Here is a 23,532-nt window from a genome sequence, read left to right on the forward strand (position 1 = left end):
GGTTCGAATCCAGCGGCCCTGCATCCTTACAAATGGACTTTTTTTTCCAAAAAACATCGAGGGTTGATATAAACCTCTGCTCTTGCGAACCCTCGTAAAAAAAACTGCTTTACTTGTCTGTTATTTATCATATCTGGAGGTAAAGCCTCGAAATTTGGACCACTGCTAGTAACTCCGTTCTCATTGTTTGTAAACTATACAAATCATAACTTACAATTAATTAAGGTTTTCAGTTGAGATAAAAAAGTCAATGACACGAGGGGGATTCGAACCCACGATCTTCGGCTTGATACGCCGCTGCTCTACCACTTGAGCTATCGAGACTTCGATCCACTCGGACACCAACCTCCCATCTCAACCACACCTTTTGAATTTTCCCTCCTTTTTGCCGTTTTTCAAGTGGTCAAGCCGAAGATCGTGGGTTCGAATCCCGCTCTTGCCATTGACTTTTTTATCTCAACTGAAAACCTTAATTAATTGTAAGACATTAATTGGTCAAGCGGACCACGAAACTAGTGAATTTAGCAAATCATAACTAGACAAATCATGGTGGATCTGTGAAAAGTGATCAACTTTGATCTAGAATAGTCGAAGTCGGAAAAGTAATCTCCAACGACTACCATGGCAACCCGTATAAAACATGGCTGAATTTCTCTTGAACCAATGAAGCTATAGCTAAGTGTATAATATTTTTTAGTCTAGTTTCAAATGTTTACCTTTTCTTGGAGAAAAATTATACAGGGTACCTCAGGCAATTCAATTTCAAAATTTCAAACACGACCCTATACTTCCTTAAACACCAGTTTAAAGGATTTTTTATGCTGAAAATAATGGTAATCGGATTTTAAATTGGTCAAAAAATGACTTAAGTTATGGCAAAATGTTTGAAAAACGCATTTCGTTTGTTTCTTTTTTAATTCCAATAATTTGCTTTTTCACTACAGTAAACATGAATTGCCTTTATTGTTTACATTCTGTCATTGTTAGTCAAACTCGCATTATGAGAGCAAATTTTAATTCCTGGAAGTAAATAAATTTTACGTTCAGTATTCAATTCAAAATGAACAGAACATCACATTTTTCCTATCAACAACGAGTTGATATGTACGACTGCTTTATTGATAGTGGTATTGCGCGTCGTCCAGTCCAGCAATTCCAGAAATTTCCTGATCGCCCCAGAGTAAACCACAAAACGTTTATTCGTATTGCCAGCAATATGAGGAGCTACGGATCAGTTGCTGTTCCATCACCAAGAAATTGGCAGCGTGATTTCGACGAGGAGCTGAATATTTTAATGTTTGTACGAGGAAATCCGAATTCCTCTCTCCAAAGTGTTGGAAGGGTTTTAGGTATTTCAGAAACTAAAATTAGTGATAGTATAGCTCTCATCTTGTCCTAGGACTTCTGGACTCTGATTATGATAGGCGTCTATGGTGCCTTGCACAAATTTGGGAATGAGGAAAACGTTCTTCCGTACATCCTAGGGACTGATAAATCTAAGTTCACCTCTAATGTCAAAATAAACCGCTGGAATTTTCTATGACATCAGATGGTTCACGTCTAGTGTGGATTGCCGGTTAATAAATTAATTGGGCCTTATTTCTACGAAAATAATTTAAATGCTGCTCAGTTCTTCCATTTTTTTGAGGGAGGTTTTACCTGCACCATTAGATGATGTTCCTCTGCAACAACGACAAAGAATGATTCTCCAGCTTGATGGATGCACCGCACACAATTCTTTGCAGGTGAGGCGTTATTTGTATCGTCTCTTCCGGGAAGATAGGTGGATAGGACCTCATGTCCCGATCTATTGGTTCCTCGGTCACCAATTTAACTCCACGTGACTATTTTCTGTGGGGCCACTTAAAAAACAGTGTCTACACCAATCATAACTAGCAACCTCAATCGAAGAACTGCGCAAAGGATAGCAAATGCTTGTCAATCCATCTCCCGTGACTCTATCGCTCTGAGCACCGGTGAAGAGTGGTCAAAAAGAACAATTCTTTGCATCTTTACACAAGGCAGGCAGTTCGAACATGAAATATGATTAATAAATAGCAAACCAATTAAAAAAAAAAAAAGAAAAAAAAAACTTTTTGCCATAACTTTGTTGACCAATGTAAAATCCAATTGCACCATTGTTTTCAACGTAAAAAATCCTTGGGCCTGAGGTACCCTGTATAATTTTTCTACCAATAAAGGTTGAAAATTTGAAACTTGACTAAAATATATTAAAATTTTTTTTTTGATAGCCTCGTTGGTTCAAGAGAAATTCAACCGGGCCATGTAATAAGGGACACCCTGTATAAAATAGCGATGTGGAAGCCAGGCCTGGGCTTACCGGGGGGGACTCCTCTCCGTATTTGAAGATCTACTGTCGCAACTGGAACCGACTAATTAATCGCAATAAAGTTTACTTTAAAAAGTCTTAATGTTGCATTCATATAAACTTAAATTTCAAAATAACGTTCTTCTTTTACAAATGACCACTTCTAGGCTTCTTTTATACAGAGTGAGTTTAATTTCTATTCCACCCTTTATTTATTTTTTATGGGGGGTTTTTCGGAAAAAAAAGCCGATAAACTTTTAATTTTTGCCTAGTTTCTCAAGGGCCAAAATGATCTAACTTCCACGATAGCGGGATACTTATAGAAGCTTAACTTTTTTTTTAATGGCAAATACTTATCAATGATATATGAAAACATCGTGTCTTTAGATAAGTTAGAGGGGTGCAGTCCTTGGGGGCAAAAACACCCACTTCCTAGTATCCATAATCGATAGAGTACATTTTTTAAAGGTTTTTGAAGATGGATTCAACGGTGCAAACGGTTTTTGATTTGGAGCAACTGTTCTCATGTTTTTTATTTATTTAGAAATCGTGAGATGCGGTCTGGTGTGATGTAGGTTTCAGAAAAACATTTTCTTTATCGTGCCAACGTTTCGATCTTTATTGAGATCATCTTCAGGGCCTGGGATTTACAAACATTGTTTACATATAACAATTACATTTTGGATGTGGAAAAGTGAATTTATACAATGCAAAATATATTTTTTATATATTCAATCAAAGTATTTCTACTCACTCAAAGTGTTTGTCTTCTGTGTAATTGTGCCATTCTTGCGTGTCGTGTCGAGAGTGCCAGTGAGATTTTGCTATTTTGTGTTTATATACGTTGGATTTTGAAGGGGTGGAGAAGGATGTCGGTATAGAAAAGACATTTTCTATAATTCATTAAATCCCAGGCCCTGAAGATGATCTCAATAGAGATCGAAACGTTGGCACGATAAAGAAAATGTTTTTCTGAAACCTACATCATACCAGACCGCATCTCACGATTTCTAAATAAATATCGATTAACGGTCACTCATCACCATACATGTTCTCAAGTTGTTCACAAGAAACTATTTCAGAACACAGTTTTTCGATATAACGAAATTTTCTTCAACCAATTTATCTGTTTAAAATTTAAAAAAATAAATTAACTGTTTATGGTATCGAAAGAAAAAAATTCACAAAAATTTCGGCCCAGTTTTCAAACAGGAGAACCAATTTTTCTTGTAATGACGATGTTGTACGAGACATTTTTACGATATACAGTAAAACGAAAAATTTAAAAATTAAACTTTAGTTTGATGGGTTTTTTAGGAAATGATAACCTTGGATTAAATTGTTTCAATAATTGTTTTTAGGATTAATCAAAAGCGTCAACAATTTTTATTTACGTTTGTTTGTCAAACATTAATTCTTTTGAATTTATATTTGTAGAGAGAAATTTGCACCAGGGTGAATTGCGCTTTAATGACCTACATCCAGAGTGTCCTGTTAGCCTGCGTTATTTGAGAAAATTGTTTCTTTTTTGCGAAAAACAATATTTGGAAATAGTTTTTTTAGTGAATAACACAGAACAGTTGCTATCTTACTATTGGAAATATTTAAGCTTTTATTCGTATCCTGCTGTCTTTAAGAGTTAAATAAAAACTTTTTCGTTTACGAGAAAGTAAACAAAAAATAAAAATTTTATATATATAAAATTAAAATTGGCGAAACGTCTAAATTATCGAAAAAAGTAGATATTTTAACTGGTTTTTAGTTTTTAGCTACCGGTGGAGGTGTTAGTTGCACATTAGAGTTATGGTGTATTCGACTATTTGCACTAGATCTCAGATAGCAATCGCTCCAGAAATTGTGCCCAAATTGAAAAAAAAAAAAAAAAAAAAAAAAAAAAAAAAAAAAAAAAAAAAAAAAAAAAAAAAAAAAACAACCAGTGAAAAATCTAAGCCTTGAGAAAATTCGAAAAAGTAGGTGTTTCAATTGGTTTTTGAGCTACCGGTGGAGGTGTCAGTTGCGAGTTAGAGTTTTGAAGTATTCGACTATTTCTACTAGATCTCAGATACCAATCCCTCCAGAAATTGTACCCAAAATACAAAAAACTTTTGAAAAGTAATGAAATACCTAAAAAAAATTGTAAAAGTACGTGTTTTACCTGGTTTTAGATTTTCACCAGCCGGTGGAGGTGATAGTTGTAAGTTTGAGTACTGATGTATTCGACTATTATTTCTACTGGATCTCAGATACCCATCGATCCATAAAATGTACCCAAAATGTAAAAAAAACTTTTGAAAAGAAGTGAAATATCCAAAATATCGAAAAAATTCGAAAACGTTACTGTTTTAACTGATTTTTAATTGGAGGAGTCTTCCCAAAAATGTCCCAATAAAAAAATATATAGGGGGTGGAACTGAAGTTAAATTCACCCTGTATGTATTGTACATAAGTACTATACAATATGGATACTGCATTACTGACGACCAAATACGCACGCCCCAGTGAACTACTACTGCTTTTTTACTACAGGATACCACGACTATAAGCAGTCAGTCGGTCCGGTTCTGCGTCTTGGAAGACAAAGTACGTGTGGGCCGGCACGGCAGACCGATAAAAAGTTCCAGCCTCGGGATCAGTCCGGGCGTAAATTCTCTGCAAAATCGCGTTGGTCGTAAGGCACGTGCCAACCGTATGTGCTTAGTATGATTATTAAAGAAAAAAAAGCCACACAGAAACAGCTGGATGGCACATCACTCGTGCGAGACGACAAATGTCAAAAGCCTGTTGTGGAAGGTCGGCGCTCCTCCACATTTTACAGGTAGGTAACCGGGCATCGTCCTCGGAAAAAAAGAAGAAAGCAGAAAAGGCGAGGAACCAGAACGGCCAGCTGAAAAAGCAGAAAAAGTGGTAAGAAGTCGGATCACGGCCGACCTGACTGAAGAAGCGTCTCCTTCGGCAATTGAGATATAACGACGTTTTTTCTAGTAGTCATACAGTTGTAATATAAAATAAGAACTCGTGCGCACAAAAATCAATTCAGAAAAAAATTATAGTTGAAGCATTAATTTATGTTTTAAATAGAAGTTTATATTAAATTTGTTAACCGTGTAAATCACGAGAAATACATTTTCAAAACCCTTAGGTCTCTGTCAAATTCGCGTATTCATTTTTTTTAAAATATACAATTTAATCTAGAGAAATTTCTTTTATTCAGGTCAGATTTTAAATTACGACATAAATTTCAAATTATATGATCACTGGCAATTTAGTCTGTGAGTTTGCGGTGGTGCAGCAGCGGCCGAAGCCTGATCACATCTTCGAGAAGGCTTGCGCTTTCTTGAAATTTGTTCATTTTCGGACGTGGGTGGATCGGCGTAAAGCTCCGACCTCCACTTAAAAAAAAAAGAAAAAACTTTTTTTACCATCGGAATACTACGTATTTACACGCTGCTGTTTGTTCTAAATTACACCCACAGATCAGGGATGGTTAGGGAAAATAAAAACGGGCTCGCCTCTCCAACCGTCCACAGGTTTCGCAGTTTCGCACACACGAGCTTACAATTACACTGGAATAAGGTTATAAACAACTAAGGTCTTAACTGTTTACGAATATGTAGTTTGCTTATTTTTTTTCATTACGAGGAGTAATGCTGTATTATTTAAATGAGATAGTTTTATTAGGCAAAGATAAATAAGAGCAGGCCGTCTAGGTGAATTAAAATCCCGTTGCACAGACAGGGGAGAAAAACAAACAAAAAACGTACAAACCGTACTCATAGGTTGTTTAAACAGCAAGAGTTTATCTCAGGTTGGGAACAATATTATCGGTTTCTTAAAGATAAATAATGATAAAATTGAATATTCTTACCGAAATATTTGGCATAACAATCAATCCATTTTATCCGATTTTTAAACGGAATCTTTCTTATCGCAGCATATTGTATACACAAAAAGAAGCCGATCGGGCAGGATCGATCGAAGATTTCACTGAAGGTGACGAAAATAAACTTAAAACCCCGCACAGATGTCACGAGCCGAAACCGTTCCGTAAAGCCAACTGGAGAAACAGGAATTCAACCTTCAGTAACGCCTCTGAAGGCGCGTCTAGTGCTGGTCAACGGCACCGGGTGGCGCCACACAGCCGAAGACTGGAAGAGGGGCCAAGCCCAAGCCGCCGAAGCACCAAAGCCCCCCAGGTAAACATGTAGGCGAGTTGTACCACTTTTTTCTCTTCTTTTGTCAACTCTACCTAACTGGATTTTTCAGTCATTTTCAAATACATTTTGGCCATCTTTTGGCAGTCAGGAAAAAAGTCAATTAGCGGAGAAATTACTTTTCTACGTTTTGATTATGTTTACTATGTACCCGTTTTGCAATTATTTAGCGTGAGTTGTGACAGCAGTTGTATAATTTAATAAAACCCAATTTATCTGGCTGTCCCAAATGAGATTATAGAGGATTGACCGGTTGATTTCCTGCAAAATATTTTCAAACAATATTAAACACTTGTTGATTTTCTTTTTAACAATGTTTTCTTTCTATCCAAGTAGACAGTCACATGTTAGTTTTATTTTAAACAATTGAAACACGTGACTTTCGCATGGTACGTTTTGTAAGTTCAAACTTCGGTGATCCTGATTTCGAGCTGATCGGAATATTAATCAGGTTTTCGGTGAAGGGAATTCTATTGAAATAACGTTCGATTCGTTTTCTGTTTTGAAAGTTTTCTTCTGGAGATAAGACCTATGTAAACAGACCCCGCGGAAGACCTTCAACAACAATCGGAAACTTTTAAGTTTATAAAAAATGATAAAAGGATCAGATTACTCCGGATTACTTCTCTCTGACTGCGGGAGTACAGCAGGGCAGTTTGCTTGGGCCAATCTTATCTAACTTTTATTCCGCGGATGGAGTAATTCTTTGCAATGATCGTGATCCTATAATTGTTTCGGAAACTGCAGATATTTCATCTACATATAACAGAATGGATTAGACTATGAAAAACCAGTCCATGTCACCTTTACAGATCTGTCTGCGTGTACGGAAAACAGAGAAAAGTTGGGTTTCACCTACTGTCACATTTTACGAACGATACGAGACTTAAACAGATGCTACTTGACAAAAGTACTGGACGAAACTTTAACTCATCGATGAAAAACAGACTAACAGTCTCCAGAACGTAACTAAAACCTATTTACCTGAAACCAAGTATGGTATAAAACTGCGGAATTGCTTTTAACGATTTTTTTTTTTACAACGATTGTATTAGGAATGTCGGCCACAACAGGTCGATTCGTATATACCAGCATGTAGCGTGTGCAGCACGTAACGTGGCAGATATAGCACAGACACAAGTTTTCACACCACGACGACTCACTACAGACGCCGGCAGACAAACTAGAAAGTTGAATGAAACGCACTTACCCATTTTATTTATCCTTAAGCATGTTAAAAATGGTACACTGACGGCTCCAAAACCGACAAGGGCACGGGGGCTGGAGTCTTCGGGATGAATCCAATGACCGAACTTAAACCTAGGTAAATGTGCTACAGTTTTCCAGTCTGAAGTCATAGCGATTGAACACTGCGCGCCTTGCCCCAAGGATATAAAAAGGCTAGGAATACATTCATGGAAGATAGCCATCTTCTCTGAGCCAGCAGCTCTAAAGGACCTAACCTCATGAGAGGTGAAGGCAAAGAGTGCTTGGATGTGCATGGAGGCCCTGAGGAAGTCAGCGACACTAATGACCTAACGCTGGCGTGGGCCCCTGGGCACTGGGGCATAGAGGCAAACATTGACATGTCGGCCAAAGAAGGAGCCAATGGACCTTTTAGGTCCTGAACCCTACTGTGGCTTAGAATCCTGCCACAAAAGAGGATACATCTTAAAATGGATCCTTAAGGAGTCCAACACCTGATGGAACAATACCATGACATGAGGCACTCGAAGGAAGGAGAAGCACTAAAATTACGAAAAACTTACAAAGGAATTACTGGAAGGGAACCGCAACCGAACCAGGATTCTGGTTGGACTGCCACTTAGCAAAGCACCGGATAGGAGTACAGACCGAAGAAACACTGTACAGATACTCCCAGGAAGAGGAGGACAGCAAAACACATTTTACGTTTTTGTGAAGGTTTATGTAGGTGCAGATTCTTGCAAGTAGAACAGGAAAAGCCACAAGAAAGATCGTACAATAAGAAGCCGCTGGCAAGGCTATGGAGGTTGATTAATAACACGAAGCAAGCCAGTAAGTTATTAGGTCGAGGTGCAGAAGGACTTGTGGCCACCTCTTTTATCCCTATCCTTACTATGCTACAGTCAAGGACAGAAACGTGGCAGCATAATTCGAATATTCTGTACGACAATACTGGCCGTTCCTGGCGCGTGTCTACGTCCATGTTCCGCTGAATTCCTGTAGAAGTGAATACTCATGTAGATAACGTACGTAACATTTTTTGGTCTTAGCTGGTACATGCGGACGCGTTACGTGCTGGTATGACTATACTGAACTGGTATTAGTATGAATTATTTTGTCTGAGCTGGTGCGTCTGTGGCGTTAGCGACTATTTTTCATATTGTACTGATGTACAACGAAAAATTAATCGTATTGATTCGAGGACATAAATTTGTCTTCATTGTCCACTAGGTCTTTAGAGCGTGAAGAATTATCATCTTTTTCTTTTTGAATTCATTGGATGTACAACAAATCTTCTTATCCTTTTTGCCCTACTTCCTTACCATCCAAGTTCTTTCCTTCTTCTTCTTCAAGCAAAATTGCTACCACACCTAATTCTTGAACCGAAAAGTTTTTAAACGTGTTTACTTTAAACAAAGTAGATAGGTACGTTTGTATTCAACTCTCCAGTTTGTCTGTCGGCGACTGTAATGAGTTTTCGTTTAATGAAAACTATTGTCTGCGCCGTGTTTGCCACGTGACGTGAACTGAAGGCGTTGTCACGGCGACCATCATTGCGGGGTCCAGGGTTCGAACCTTACCGGCCCTTCGAACCAAGCTTATGTATTTACAAATTTTATTAATAAAACAGTACAAGCATATATTGTTAGTTAAATTTTAAACCATGAATGGTGTTTTGATTAATTTTTTTTTTTCAAACCATCACAATTAAATAATTTTTACTCATGAATATCTCGTTTTATTTGGTTTACATTAAAAAAAGTATATTGTAATTCATATAACGATAAAAATACATATATATTTTAAAATGAAAAACAAAATACAAGTATACGGTTTTTTTGTCTTTGAGTATAGTCTCATCAATTAGTGTTTAATGCGATATACGAGAAAATTGGCATAAAAAGTTGGATGTTATTAGGTGAAACCCAAATCAGCATTCGCAGTCAGATATGTTATGTTTTTGGTTTTTTGTTTAAACCAATATGCTATAAATGAAATTGTGCAGAGCTTCCGAACCAATTGTATGTAATGTATACTGCACTGAGACAATCAGCGAGATCGGAGGCTATCAGCTAATTTGTAATATTCTCTCTCTCTCTCTCTCTCTCTTAAACATGATGTAAAAAGTTATTAAAACGAGATCAATATTTAAAGCTGAATTAAACTAAATGAGGGAATAAATTTTCACTTTAACACGTGAATTTTGCTTTGCCAGCTGGGAAACGGCTATTTTGTGTCTGAGTCTTTACACGGATGTGAAATAAACAATTTTTCTGCGTGCATTACATTTTTCTATTGACAGCAGCAAACTTGCAAAATTTTTATTACATTTTCAAAGGCTTTCTTCCGGCTTTCTAAATAACATTTGAATGTGAAACATTATGTTTTGTTTATTAGGCAGGATTCATAGAAGAAGCCAAATATTTTCTCGATGTTACTAAAATTGTCACCTAGTATTGTTTTTAAATTATTTGCGAGTTTGAACCTATTTCTTAGGTCTGTGTATTTTTTGCATGTTATTAAAACATGTTTAACAGTGATTATTTCGCCGCAATCTGGACACACTGGAGCAGGCTCCCGGTACATCAAGAGACCATGCGTCAATCGACAATGCCCTATCCTCAGTCTAGCCAAAGTTTTCTTTTTTCCTGGGTTTTCGTAAGGATGTGTCCGACTCTTTGACATAACCCTTAATTATCAAATCCAATCTGATCGTTATATCAGATCAGTGTGTTATAGTATACAAGTAGACATAAAAAAGTAATTTTTCAATAAACTATAATTTTCGGTAAGCTACTCAGAAATTTGCAAAATTTACTTTAAAACTCAGTATATATATATATAAAATATGAAAAGCAGTTTTATATATTTTTCCAGTTAATTATTTTTTTTATCTAAGGTTTTGGTTGAGATGAAAAAGCTTGTGTCACGCGCTGTATTGGAATAATTAGTATGGTAAATAGTGACCGCTAAACATATAATGGATTAACTTGTATATTGTATTGGACAAATTATGAAAAAAGTACGAATTAAAAGGCTTTATTATGTCCTAACAAGAAAAATATTTATTGCAACTTACAAAATTTACAATTCCCAATATTGCAGAAGGAAGGTCATTAGTCGTAAAACAACTTGCAAAGAGACAATTAGAAGGCAAAGTTGCTTGCACAAGTAACAAATACAAACAGTAAATTATGGTACGTAAGATTAAGACAACCAAATTTTTGTGAATTTATGCATTGCAAAAAAAAAAAATGATATTCAATCAAAGTATTTCTACCCACTCAAAGTGTTTGTTTTCTGCGTATTGATATGCGTAATTTGATTGAATATAAATATGATTTTTGCATTGTATAAATTCACTTTTTCCACATCCTACATGTGTTTGTTAAATGTAAACATTGTTTGTAAATCCCAGGCTCTGAAGATGATCTCAATAAAGATCGAAACGTTGGCACAATATAGAAAATGTTTTTCTGAAACCTACATCACACCAGACCGCATCTCACGATTTCCGAATAATCATCGACTAACCGTCACTAATCACCACACGTTTTATTTTTTATTTTTTACATCTGTTCTACTTCTTCCTCAGTCTTAAATCTTTACTTATATCCGGACAAAGACGAGCATGGATTTGATAACGTATAAAGCCGTAAACGTTGTGGTTTGTAAGCTGATTGAGAGATAAGTTAGGATCTCAATTTATTCTTTTTGGGTTCTGAGGTGCGTGATACAAGGAAAATTTTTCGCTGGGTATTTTCGGCTCAACAGCGTGCACCCTCTTAAGTTCATATAAATAATTCTGCATTTATCATCAGACCATTTGGACCTTACTGAAAATGAATCACTGCTTCCTGATCCCACGAAGGAAAAAATGCACGTACCTTCAAAACAGTATGAGACGTCTTATACGGAATTTCCTAACTTCATTAACAAGGCTCTCAATTTTTAAACCTGCATTTGATGGTCATGGCATTTTAAACATTCTATACTTTGCATGCAAACTTTTGCAGCCTTTTTTAAAAATAATGTACGACTTTCGCGACCTAGATTTTTATAGATTTATCAATATCTAGCATTCCCAGAATGATAAAAAAAGAGGTTATGCGGTCTAAAAGTGGAAATATGTCTAATTTAAAATGGTGAATGAACACCTAATGCCAAACTCCCTTCTCTTTGTGAAAGATGCAATAAATTGAGAACAGTTTGTGTGTGTGTGTGTGTGTATATGCATGTGCACGTGGTGGCTGTGCAGGGGTACATAGGAGCTCTCTGCACAAGTTAGCTCCTAACCTGTAGAAGATGTGGACTTTTCTGTGTTGAACTGTTATTGGGTTTTAACCACATCCTTGAAAAACGAGCTCTGCTTAAGGTGAACTATGTACGGGGATTTAGTAGGTAGAGCCCTTGGGTGCACCCTGGCCTGTGTGTCCTCTTTGAGGGTGGCTGCCCCATCTCACTACCCCAGGAGAATCACTTTTACAAAACCTCTTGAAACAGCGTGAAGCCCAGATAACGATAAAACTGTAGCTTTTTATATTATTTTTAAAAAAATAAATAAAAAATCTGGTGAATTATCATCATTCAATCATAATAAATCATAATAATTCAGATATTAATGCATTAATTCATGTATTATATTTGTAGTTTATATTGATGGTTAATGCTATCTCATTAATACAAAATCAAAGTGTTATGTACATTTTTCAATTTAGGTAACATATGGTTATACTCATAAGCAATTAGTTTGCTTTAATTGTTTATTTGTTTCTTGGGCACATTTGATCGTTATATATTACAAATTCACAGAAACTTTACCTTGAAAACAAATGTAACAATATAATTTAACAATTGACAAATGTATTTTTTATTGTAGCTCTCTTTTTCCTATTTTGCATACATTCCCTTTACAAGGCTTTGAGGTTGATAAAGAAGCAACTGAAGTTGTGCTGTTAAACGACAAAGAAAAGCACTAGGGGAATATTTCAGAACTTTCAACCTTATGATAAAATTCACTATTTTGAGTTTATCAATGTTATGTATTTCTTTCTTCAACCTCAATTGGCAAGTTTTTTTTTAAAGATAAGGATCAATACTAATCCATGTTCAAAATCCATTTCTAAATATCCAACAACAATGACAATTACAATATTCTTGATTTTTAAAATCTAATAAAATATAATATTGTATGATATTATAGTTGCAAATCATCTCAAAACCTTTTATTATTAAAGCATTTTATTATAATTTATAAGTTTTATTTTTAAAATTATAATAGTTTTAAATACACATAATTGTTATTAATTCCTCAATAATAATATTATTAATTTCTTTTTGAAAATCTGTTGACTTTTTTAGGTACCTTGCATTTTTTCAATGCAATGAAGACAATACTACATTTTTCATAACAGTCAATAATCGAAAATAGACATCAGAAAAATAAATCTGATTGGTTTGAACACAATAAGAACATTATACAATGAATTTATGATGATGATTGTTAATAAAAATAGTGTGGGATCAAACATACCAAAGGTTTGATGCATAACACAAAATTGGTAATCAGTATCATGACCCACACACCCTGAGCTGATTGTGTGCCATATTCATTTTCTTGTCTGATTATTAGCTACATAACTAAATAATACAAAATTCACCTTATGTTTATTATCATTTTTTTCCTAGTTTATGAGATTCATATTTATAATTTGTAGATATATTGAAGAAAGATTTGCCTGTTGGACACTGACTAGCATCTTGATGCTATGCGAGAGAGAGGTGGTTGTCATCTGGAACCGACCACAATGAGAGTGCAGTGATGCAAGGCAAGCCAATCTATTTTTGTATCTTCTACAGTGGACTTTTCCAATCCTCATTACACTTCTATCTTTGATGAAGTATAGAGAATCTTTTGTAACAAATTGAGTTAATTTACAATAAACTTTGCAAAAACTAAAAAAAATATGTATATTTTTAAACAAATATGTACTAAGTGAGCATTATTTCAATGTGTGTATTTTCTTTGAAATGAATAGGTAACAGTGGTTTATATTTTTCTTAAACACAAATTTTCTTAATCCTTGTACTGATTGCTGAAATTTTTTTATGGTTCCTTCACTTGTTACATGTAATATGTAAAATATAAATTGAAATAAGAAAATATGATAAGTAAATTCATTAAAATATGACGGTAATTATGATGGTTGTCCAATAGGTAAAAAACGATTGCATGATTAAATATTCATTGTAATAATTTATAATAATAATAATTAAGATTGCTTGTTGTAGTGACAAACTACTGTGTGCTAATTTCCAATTCATTATGATATCATGGCACTGCTGGCATCGGCTGAGCTGTGAAATTCATAAACTGGTACTTTGTCACATTTATAAAAGAATGGAGTGTCATATTACAAGCAATTTAAAATTATTAATCAGTTCAATTGGATGTTGACTGGTACAAGTTCGATTATGATTTGCCACATTTTTATAACTTCCATGATAGTCCTTTACAATTTTGTTTGGTATTTAACAGGTTTATTAAATGTTTTTTCAAGAGCACTTGTATTGAACAAACAAATGGCAGATCCTAAAAGTATTGTTGCTATAAACTGTATTAACATAATGTGCAAAAAATCATGCATTGTTAATGTCCATGTATTTCTGTATATGATAAAGAATGATTTTTTTTAAAGGCTAACAAATAACTTTGCCACAGTCAGTGTGTAAACAATTTGGTACAATGGATTTATTTTTTTGTTGTTCTATAAGTCTCTGAATATTATTTTTTACTGTCAAGTCAATGATTGTAACGGTAATATGTGAAATCAAAAATCTCGATTAAAAAGTGAAATGTTAAGACATTAATTTGTCATTAATAATTTTTCTTTAAAACAATACAATTATTTCTTGCCGTTGGCCTATTCTGAAGTTAAGTACTCCCAAAAGCTGCTGATTGTGAAAATGCGAAATATTTTATATACAAGAAAGATTTAGGGAATTAGTTTTACAAATAAAAATATTTTTTTATACAGTAGTTATATTTCTGTATACTTTAAAACACCCACACTTTATAAATACTATTTTATTTACTTTACAATTTTAAAAATTGATTTTAGGGCCTCCATCTCCTTTTGATCTATTTTTACATGATTTTTGTGTCCATGTTACTGAAGAAAGTCTACAGAAAATATACCTACTGTGTTATTAAATCATTAAAAAACAACCTAAAGAAAAAATCATTAATGAATTTTCACATTCATCCCAGATTCTTAGATTTTTTGATAATTTTTTAATTATTATTATTTTTTTTAAAAGAAATCACTTGTTCTTAAATACATATTTATAAACTAAGAAAACCAAAATGCTTTTGTTTTGATAATCAGAGAACTTTGCATGGAGAAACTTATTTTTAAGGTTACCACTGTGGACTTGTTAATTTAAAGGGTAAAGTTTAATCTTTATAAATATATTATATAAATTAGAAACAAACTTACTCAGGTATGGTAAATGTAGTTTCACACTATGGACTCTGCCTTTTAAATATGTAACTCCCTAGCTATTAACATCATAGAACGGATATTATCCAAGAGTGAACAGTTGAGTCTGATCTTCACGAGTGTTGTCCAATTGTCTTTAAGAGTACCTTCACTTGTACCATTTTTACAAACTCTAGCTATTCTTGAATAGATAATCTGATCAATAAATTTTATTTCCAAAAGTGTATGTAGTGTATTGTAAAACACACACACACACACACACACACACACACACACACACACACACACACACACACACACACACACACACACACAAAGATATCTCACTTTATTAATGTATAAGTATGTATATTACTGTTATACAATTACACAATATTTATTGTATCACTTATGTACTCAATTTGTCACTTACTTTTTTTACTCTTCTCATGGATGTGTTCAATTTCATTTTCTCGGAATAGAAAATAAACATACTTATCTATTTCGGATATTGCTACAAATTGCGGTTCATTAAGCCAATATGGATTACACTGAATTGCTCTTAAATATGACTTTGTTGAATGTGATGGAGTAAGCCTGCATTCGATGTCCGTAGGATCCATGACAATGCTGGATTAACATCAGAAAAATCTACTGGTGTGCCTGCATAGAATTGTCCAATGGGAAGTGAAATAAGTGACGCCAATTTCTTCCATCTAAAATATAATGATTAAAAAAAAATCACAATCCAGGTTGCAGTTGTGGATATTAATATATTATTTATCAAGACAATATACTTGTAAGATAATAACGTACTTCCCGCTACGAACATGTGAAGAAAATGTGCCAGATCCATAGGTGAATAGTCAACTCCCATCTGCCAAGAGGACTTTTGACTGCTTTTTCATTAGGAAAAATTGTGTATAATAATTTGAAAATACACAATAAAATTAAAATAATAAAAAGGGGCGTCGGTGGCCGCAACGGTTTAGGCGTAGACACGGCGCTCACCCTGCAAGGAAAAGTTCCCGGGTTGGAATATACCCAGCATTCGAAGCCGACATACAAATGGCCTTTTTTTCAAAAACACCGGCACGCCAAAGGTTGGTATAACCTCTGCTGTTGCGAACCCTCGTAAAAAATAAATAAGTAACAAAAATATAATAAAACGAAAAAATGGTAAAATAACAATAATAGATGTTAGTTTGCATTTTTACATATTATTAAATTTTCATTATAATTTAAAAGACAAATCTTCATCCATAAAACATTACTGGCAACCAAAACTCGTACTCATCCATCCCCTTTCTTATTTTCCAATATATTAAGAACAAAATTGGGTAATATTATTTTTCATTACGAAAACACGATACATTTTTACTCGTAGCTGAGCAACTTCACGCTAGATTTATTTATATTTTTAGAAATGGTGGATGAAAGAGAAATTGTCAATAACTTACACTATCTAGTTCAAAGCCATATCTATTCTCTTAAAACACGAAGCGGGAAAATTATTCTTAAAGTTAGACCGTGAAATTAAAGGAAAATAACGTTAACCAGATTAAATCGTGTTTTTGAGGCATTTGTACTAATTATCTCAAAATACCGCTGAGTAAAATATTAATTTAAATCATAATAAAAAATTCATTATTTGTTGTGTACCGCCTAAACAAAAATAAAATATTATTAGTATATAACAATATATTGTATCAACATATGGTTAGTCGAGAAACGGAAGAAATGGTTGGCTGAACCCGATGAAGACTGGTTTCCTTATCTGGAGAGCTCGACCCCCTAGGTTTTCATCTGTTTTTCTCAATTCGGGGAACTATCAACGATGGTTATATACGATGGTTGACATGTGTCCTTATATCCTAATGCCCTGACCATACACGTAAAAAATCGTAACGTGTTCCTATCCCTTGTTTATGAATTAGTAAATGTATACTGAATCCCTCTAACAGTCTAGAGAGTTAATCTTTATGTAAGGTATTGGCTGAAATGAAAAAGTTAGTGTCACGAGCGGGATTCGAACCCACAACCTTCGGCTAAATACGCCACTGCTCTACCACTTGAGCTATCGTGACTTCGATCCACTCAGACACCATCTCAACCTACCTTTCAAATTTTCCCTCCTTTTTTGATTGTTGTTTAATATTAAAATGCAGGACTTAAACTATTATGTAATTCTTTCAGATAAGAGAACAATAATGTTGAATATCTGAAATAGAAATAGTTTATTTCATTATGTTGTATGTACATCTAAGGACTCAATTCCTCATTCAAGAAGTCACAATATTTGGTCTATGGATCCTGGCATTATCAAACATTAGTAAGAATTTCTCACCGATGTGGGGCAAATGTCGGCACTACATGTTCTTCCATTGACCTGTGTGAAGTTAGAGATCTTCCTCGCACAACAACCAATTCGGTGCGGGCGTCCAAGGAAATGCCACCTCGAATGATCACTAACCACCATACAGCATGGGGGCGTCCCTTTCTCCTGAGCCTTTCCATATGAAATTACGCCCATGATTTGAGGCCAACTCTCACCACAACTGTTAAGAGAACTCGTCACCAATCTTCCAATGTCCAAATCACACGTCCCCATGTGAATTGAAGCCTGGCCATTTCCGGAGCCGTGCTAAGAAGACTCCCACGAGCCGGCTGTCGTGCCCTGAGGTCATTTTAATTGAGCCTTCTTCTTACGAGTGTAATGAATTATGAATCTATCGTCTTTCTCGTCTGTAGACATAGGTCGAGCCTGTCCTGGCCTTCGAGTGTGAGGCCCTGTTGATATGAAGTGCCGAAGAACCCTTGAGTGATGTACATTCCTGGTGACTTCGCGCTGGTTGTTTCCTTCTTCTAATGATGTTATGTCGCTGACACTGTCATACGCACTAAAATGCCTGCCTGGAGTCATTGAAAAAGGTTTAGGAATAAGAATATCAAATGAAATCAACGAAGGAAAAAGATTAACTGAAAGGCGTTTAGCCGTAGCAGAAAGGATGGGCATAATGCTACTTTTTGTGCAAATGGGATTAATCAGTACAAAAGTAAACAAAAGAAGTAAACAAAGCATTAATTACTGTTTATTTTGACTACGAAAGCTGCTAATTACCTGTAACTAATATAGAAAGATAGTGGTTTTAATTTTAAACTAAATTTATTGAATAGTGCGCTTCATTTGTCCATCAGTGTATAAACATCACCATAAGCATACAAGTTGGTGTTATTTACTACCTCAGAGTACTTGATGTTCCATGTATTGGTGAACCAACTCCATTCTCGCTAATAAGTGAGTTTTACTCTCCAGACGTCTCCCATTCACCCCAGTGTACTTCGTCCTCTTTAATTAAGGACGATTAAATTGTCAACGATTTTTTTTGTTATAAATTCAAATACTCATCAGTAAGCGATTGTTCACCATTCAAAATATTGCAGAATCTGTACTAAAATTCAACATTTAATTCAGAAGGTCATTTGTAAAACGTATTGCGATAAAAAAGTACCATTTTACCTTTGTTCTTGGAGAACGAATATCGGCTTCGGTATAACATATGTTTTACTAAAAATGAAATTGTATTACAAAATTGAGTAAATTGTGTGTAAATTTTCCAAAATTCAAAATTTACCATTATGGCAGAAGGAAGGCCCTCGACGAGAAAGCAATCCGTCAGGAAGCAATCGACAAGGAAACAATCCGCCAGGAGGCAATCCGCGAGAAGACAATCCGCGAGGAGGCAATCTAGAAGGCAAAGTTCTAAAGGCAGTGTTGCAGTTCGTGGTAAGATTAACATCGACTTACAAAACACTTGCCTACTAGTTGAATAAATTGATACTTGGGTTCATTTTCCCTGTCATTGACAATAATTTTTTTTGTATTGCGATTGTATTGCAATTTGTAATAGTAAAGATTTGTAATCAACACAATCAAATAACTGCAGCAATCGACGCGCTCTGGCTTGAATAGTGACAATTATAAAGTCGTGTTTCTTGTAAGTATTAGAGAGCCCGTAATGAAATGACTCTGAAAAGTTGTGCATAGGAGGAATGGGCTTTCGTTAGACAACCTTTATCGCAATCTATATCTCCTGAATATACACAAAATATACCGACGGAAGTTCTGCTTTTTTACGTCAACACCGATGCTGGAATAAGACACCGCCAAAATTCCATTATCCAACTTCTACAGAAAAATATATTCATTCACGCGGTAACAAACCAATGTGTGTAAGCATGTTTCCTATCTGGTGTCGAATTTGATCGTTAAAACACCTGCTTGACTCGTGTCTTAAGCCGTCTCAGCACAAGTGGTGCATGGCGTTCAGCTGCTGGTACACACATCAAAAAAATTTAAACAACGCAGAATAGAATCTTCCCTATCCGTCTTGTCATAGAATGGATGGTCAAAGCGATCTACAGTCTAAACTATTTTATGAGCAATCATGCAAACCTTCCAATCTTCGAGAGCCACCAACTGCCCTGAAGACGACCTATCAGAAGACTCCAAAGAAAAAGACCCCAACTTGCTCTAGTTCTGTAGTACACTGGAAAGGAAGCTCCCAGTTATTTATTATTCTGTTGAGATTGTTATAATAACTTATGATATATGATAAATTGACTAGTTGTTGACTTAATGTATATTGAGAAAACCAATATATTAATTATATCTTAAACCAACACGCGAATTATATAATCTTTTTCTGTTTTTATTGGTTTCAGGCAAAGGAGCCAGGCCGAGTAAAGGGAGCGCTCAGCAAACAAATCCGTGGGTTAAAGGCATAAAAGATCACTTGAAAGCTTCTTCTCAAACATACGAAGAGTATTTTAGGGAAATAATGAAGAAAAAAGAAATTTTCATGAATGATTGCAAGTAAGGAGTAACTTGTTTTTTTTAAAAGAACGTTCGCAAGTTTATCAACCCCCGGGGGGTGCCAAACAGCAGAGTCATATCAACCCTCGGGGTGTCGGTGTTTCTGAACAAACAGCCCACTTGTAAGTATGCCGGGTTTGAATGCAGGGCCGCTGGATTCGAACCCTGGTCCTTTGCCTTTCAGTGACGCCTAAACCGTTGTGTCCACCGACCCCCCTCCAGGTATTCTGATATTAGTTTGTATTTCTTCGTTTCAAATCTTAATAGAAAGAAGGTAGTTTACATAATATGTTTGTCAAGAAATAGTCTATTTTAGAAAAAATCAAAAGAAGCTGTTCACATCATCAAATGAACCGACCTCAATGTTATTTTTACAGTAATAACGTAAATGAAAATATTTATTGGATGTTTGTTTATAATTCATATCATTTTTTATTATTATTACGTATTAATATTTTCATCTCTAAATGTGTGTTGTGTTTCTTCCGCCCTATCCACCAGCTTGGTTACATGGTTTTAATTTTTCAGTTGTTTTGCACGTACATTCTACTGGACGTAGACATGTAAATTGTATTTTCCGCTTATTTAATTTTTGTATGCTGCTATTTGTTGTAGGACCGGAAGAACAAATTTTCTGAATTGGTTAGCTGACACTTTACGAGGGGTCGGCCTTTACTCCGAACAGGTCAAGATGCCTGGGAATCCTTTATCTCTCTACGGCCCAGAAGATTGTCCAAATGCTCTACTTGCATGGAACACTAAGCAAGTACCGAAAAAATGGACGCTGTGTGTTATAGGAAATTTCGACATAGCAGAACCCCAATTGAAGGAAGCCTCTCTTCTGATGGACGGAAGATACATTCCGCCTCGTTACAAACCAGAAAATTGGGGCATTCTCGCAGCATGGCTGTCGGCACTGAGAACGATCTCGAGTGTTGGACTACAGTGGCCGATTAATTTTAAATTAGTTTGGACTGCCAATCAAGCAGACGACTCGGTCGCGTTAATAAAATTCGTCAAAGAGCAAAAGCACGACTTTTTCCTTGACGTCGATTTCTTCTGTACGTGTACAACTTTAAGCAAAACCAGTTTACCAGCCGGGATCGTGTACGGTTGTCGTGGCGCTTGCCATTTCGTAATTGAAGTATCTGAAGGAAGATCGAACTATTGCACCTGTGAGACAGGACCCGCTAGGCAGGCTTATTGTGATATGATGATGATGTTGGACGATCTTCAGAAAGATTGCGTCTACACGTACTTGAATGTCGTCGAGCCTTTTAGGCTTCCACAACGGTTCAAAAAGATAATGGAGAAGGTGTACATTCGTGATTTAACACCAGAATTGGGTTATTGGTACAGGTCTTCAATTCTGAAACAAAAAGTATATAATTTTCCAGAAATGTGGAAACCAGAAGTTAAACTACAAAGTATTAATGAATATCCGAAACATGTAAGTCATAATTATACCATATCCATTATATTTAGTGGTCTGATTGACCAAATTACTTCTTTCAATGAATTAACATTTTTATGTAAGGTTTTGGTTGAAAAGAAAAAGCTAGTGTCACGAGCGGGATTCGAACCCGAAGGTCTTGGGTTCGAATCCCGCTCGTGATACCAGTTTTTTCATTTCAACCAAAACCTTACATAAAAATGTTAATTAATTATACCATATATTGATAACAGTATTATTATATTTGATCGTGTGTGTGTGTGTGTGTGTGTTCATAAAACATTGATTTTTTTATTTTTATTATAACCTGAATACAAAAAGTGAACAGAAAAACATACCAAATTTATTCTAAAATTATTGAAGTTTTTTCTAAATATTTGAATTTCTTTTTATGAAATTTATGTTTTAGTATTTTATTTAATACCCTATTATCTTATAAGTTACCTTCGAGTGATATTAATTTTTGTTTGTAGGGTCATTTGTTTACTCCGGGTACAGTTGTTGCACGGTTTTCTGTCAAGTACATGTCTGAGACGGCACCTTCGAGAGTAGAAGAAATGGTGTCCAGATTGCTGAGAAAGAAGTGGGATAGGTTGGGCAGCAACTTATCCTGCAAACTGAGTATGGACTATTGGTCCAGACCGTGGGTGATGGACTGTGACAACCAATTATTAAAATATGCCAAAAGGGCGGTTTGTAAGTCATTTCACACGCTAGCAGTGGAATCCTTCGATTTCACGCCAAATCCACTTCCGGCCGTTTTAGAATTGATCGTCGGAAAAGACACAGTGTACCTCTCTTTGGCGTCGATGCTCGACATCGGCAAACCTACCCTGAGAAAAAACTTTATGAGAAACGTTAAATCTATTATTATATTCATTAATATTCTGCAGAAAGCGACCACGCATAAAGAATATACCAAGGTATATAACAAAAGAAAATTACAAACTAAAGAAATTAGAAGCATGCTAAATGACTTGTCGCACGTAAGAGAAAAAACACAACCGTACACACCTGAAGAAACTAAAGAACGCAATCAGTTTCTCGATTTGTTGCACGTCTTATAATAGGAAACGGAGATTGGACTGTTTAGTGTTTGTCAATAATAATTATAAAAACTTTGTGTAAACAAATGACTTATCTATTTTGGATTACCTTCATATGAACAACGACCTAGTTTTCTGCCTCCATTTTATAACACTCGGTTTAGTATCGATCAACATATCATCACATCGTACTGTTCGCTTCACAAAATTATTAACCTTGTCAGCTCCTTCTTAAATTTTGTTAAATATAAAAACTGTTAGTCTGAACTTTGTTCGGGAGATAAAACATAAAAGTAGGCGTTTTTAATGTTTTGTACAACATATGTTTTTACATTCGCTGTTTTGGTAATTATGTAACATGATCATTTCTAAAATCATCGATTTGACCGTACCACTTACGACACATACGACACACGAGCATGAGAACGTGATAAAACGAGAGGACACTCCTCCCTTCAGTTACTATGATAAAGGTCGTTTCAACTTTTAGACTAAAAAAGTTCATAATCTTCAGGAAGCAGACAACGTGCATACCAGGACATCTTTTCAGTCCCAGTTTCACGTAACTCAGGTACATATCGTGATTGAATTAAAGATGGTGATAAAGAAAAGCTATACCGCTTTTTATAGAGATGAGAGCGGCGACACCAGATGTGCTTTAAGGTGGGCTCGCGCTTTCTCGGCTGGAGTCCTTGGACAGACCCACACGACATGGCACACCTGTTGAAAAATAAGACTCTAAAATAGCAGGACCAACTCTGCGTCTAAATCTATCGATCTTCATTTAGTTTCATACGGAATCTACATGTACAACCTGTAGGGTGTATAGGTTCATATTTTCTGTATATACTACTACTAAAGATTGCAATATTCTCACTTTTTTCAATCTTTCTGTGTGTTGATTATTTCCCGATATTAATATATCTGTGG

At 35.3% G+C, this 23,532-nt stretch overlaps 2 protein-coding genes and 2 long non-coding RNA genes across 7 annotated transcripts in view; 1 reads left to right on the top strand and 3 right to left on the bottom strand.

The window, feature by feature from the left end:
• Positions 1 to 6,279, bottom strand: part of LOC106661868 (semaphorin-5B) — a 20,665-nt gene extending 14,386 nt beyond the window's left edge. For both annotated transcript variants that reach the window (XM_014385592.2, XM_024229856.1), the window contains exon 1: positions 6,195 to 6,279. The gene's annotated coding sequence lies outside the window, so the exon portion shown is untranslated. The remainder of the gene's footprint in view (positions 1 to 6,194) is intronic.
• LOC106661991 (beta-Ala-His dipeptidase-like) lies at positions 4,274 to 22,686 on the top strand. Of its 3 annotated transcripts, none has more exons than XM_024229865.1 (5): positions 4,274 to 5,144; positions 13,464 to 13,574; positions 19,953 to 20,103; positions 20,719 to 21,553; positions 22,030 to 22,686. In XM_024229865.1, the coding sequence occupies exons 2-5, from the start codon at positions 13,568 to 13,570 to the stop codon at positions 22,621 to 22,623; spliced, it is 1,587 nt and encodes a 528-aa protein (XP_024085633.1). In that variant the 5' UTR covers positions 4,274 to 5,144; positions 13,464 to 13,567; the 3' UTR covers positions 22,624 to 22,686. The 3 variants fall into 3 exon arrangements, with proteins under 3 accessions (XP_024085633.1, XP_024085631.1, XP_014241268.1); XM_024229863.1 differs by lacking the exon at positions 4,274 to 5,144 and adding an exon at positions 6,419 to 6,522; XM_014385782.2 differs by lacking the exons at positions 4,274 to 5,144; positions 13,464 to 13,574 and adding an exon at positions 18,803 to 19,014 and having other exon boundaries at positions 22,030 to 22,685.
• On the bottom strand, positions 18,387 to 18,952 carry LOC106661993. The gene is made up of 3 exons (XR_001339806.2): positions 18,863 to 18,952; positions 18,748 to 18,795; positions 18,387 to 18,679 (listed from the first exon to the last, which is right to left on the bottom strand). It is a non-coding gene; the product is annotated as an uncharacterized LOC106661993 (long non-coding RNA).
• On the bottom strand, positions 21,103 to 22,922 carry LOC106661992. The gene is made up of 3 exons (XR_001339805.2): positions 22,712 to 22,922; positions 22,001 to 22,389; positions 21,103 to 21,472 (listed from the first exon to the last, which is right to left on the bottom strand). It is a non-coding gene; the product is annotated as an uncharacterized LOC106661992 (long non-coding RNA).
• Between the last annotated feature and the right edge of the window lie 610 nt (positions 22,923 to 23,532).

The sequence above is a fragment of the Cimex lectularius genome, unplaced genomic scaffold, assembly GCF_000648675.2.
Source record: "Cimex lectularius strain Harlan isolate CLEC.00 unplaced genomic scaffold, Clec_2.1 scaffold57, whole genome shotgun sequence".
In the NCBI taxonomy this organism is placed as follows: Eukaryota; Metazoa; Arthropoda; class Insecta; order Hemiptera; family Cimicidae; genus Cimex; species Cimex lectularius.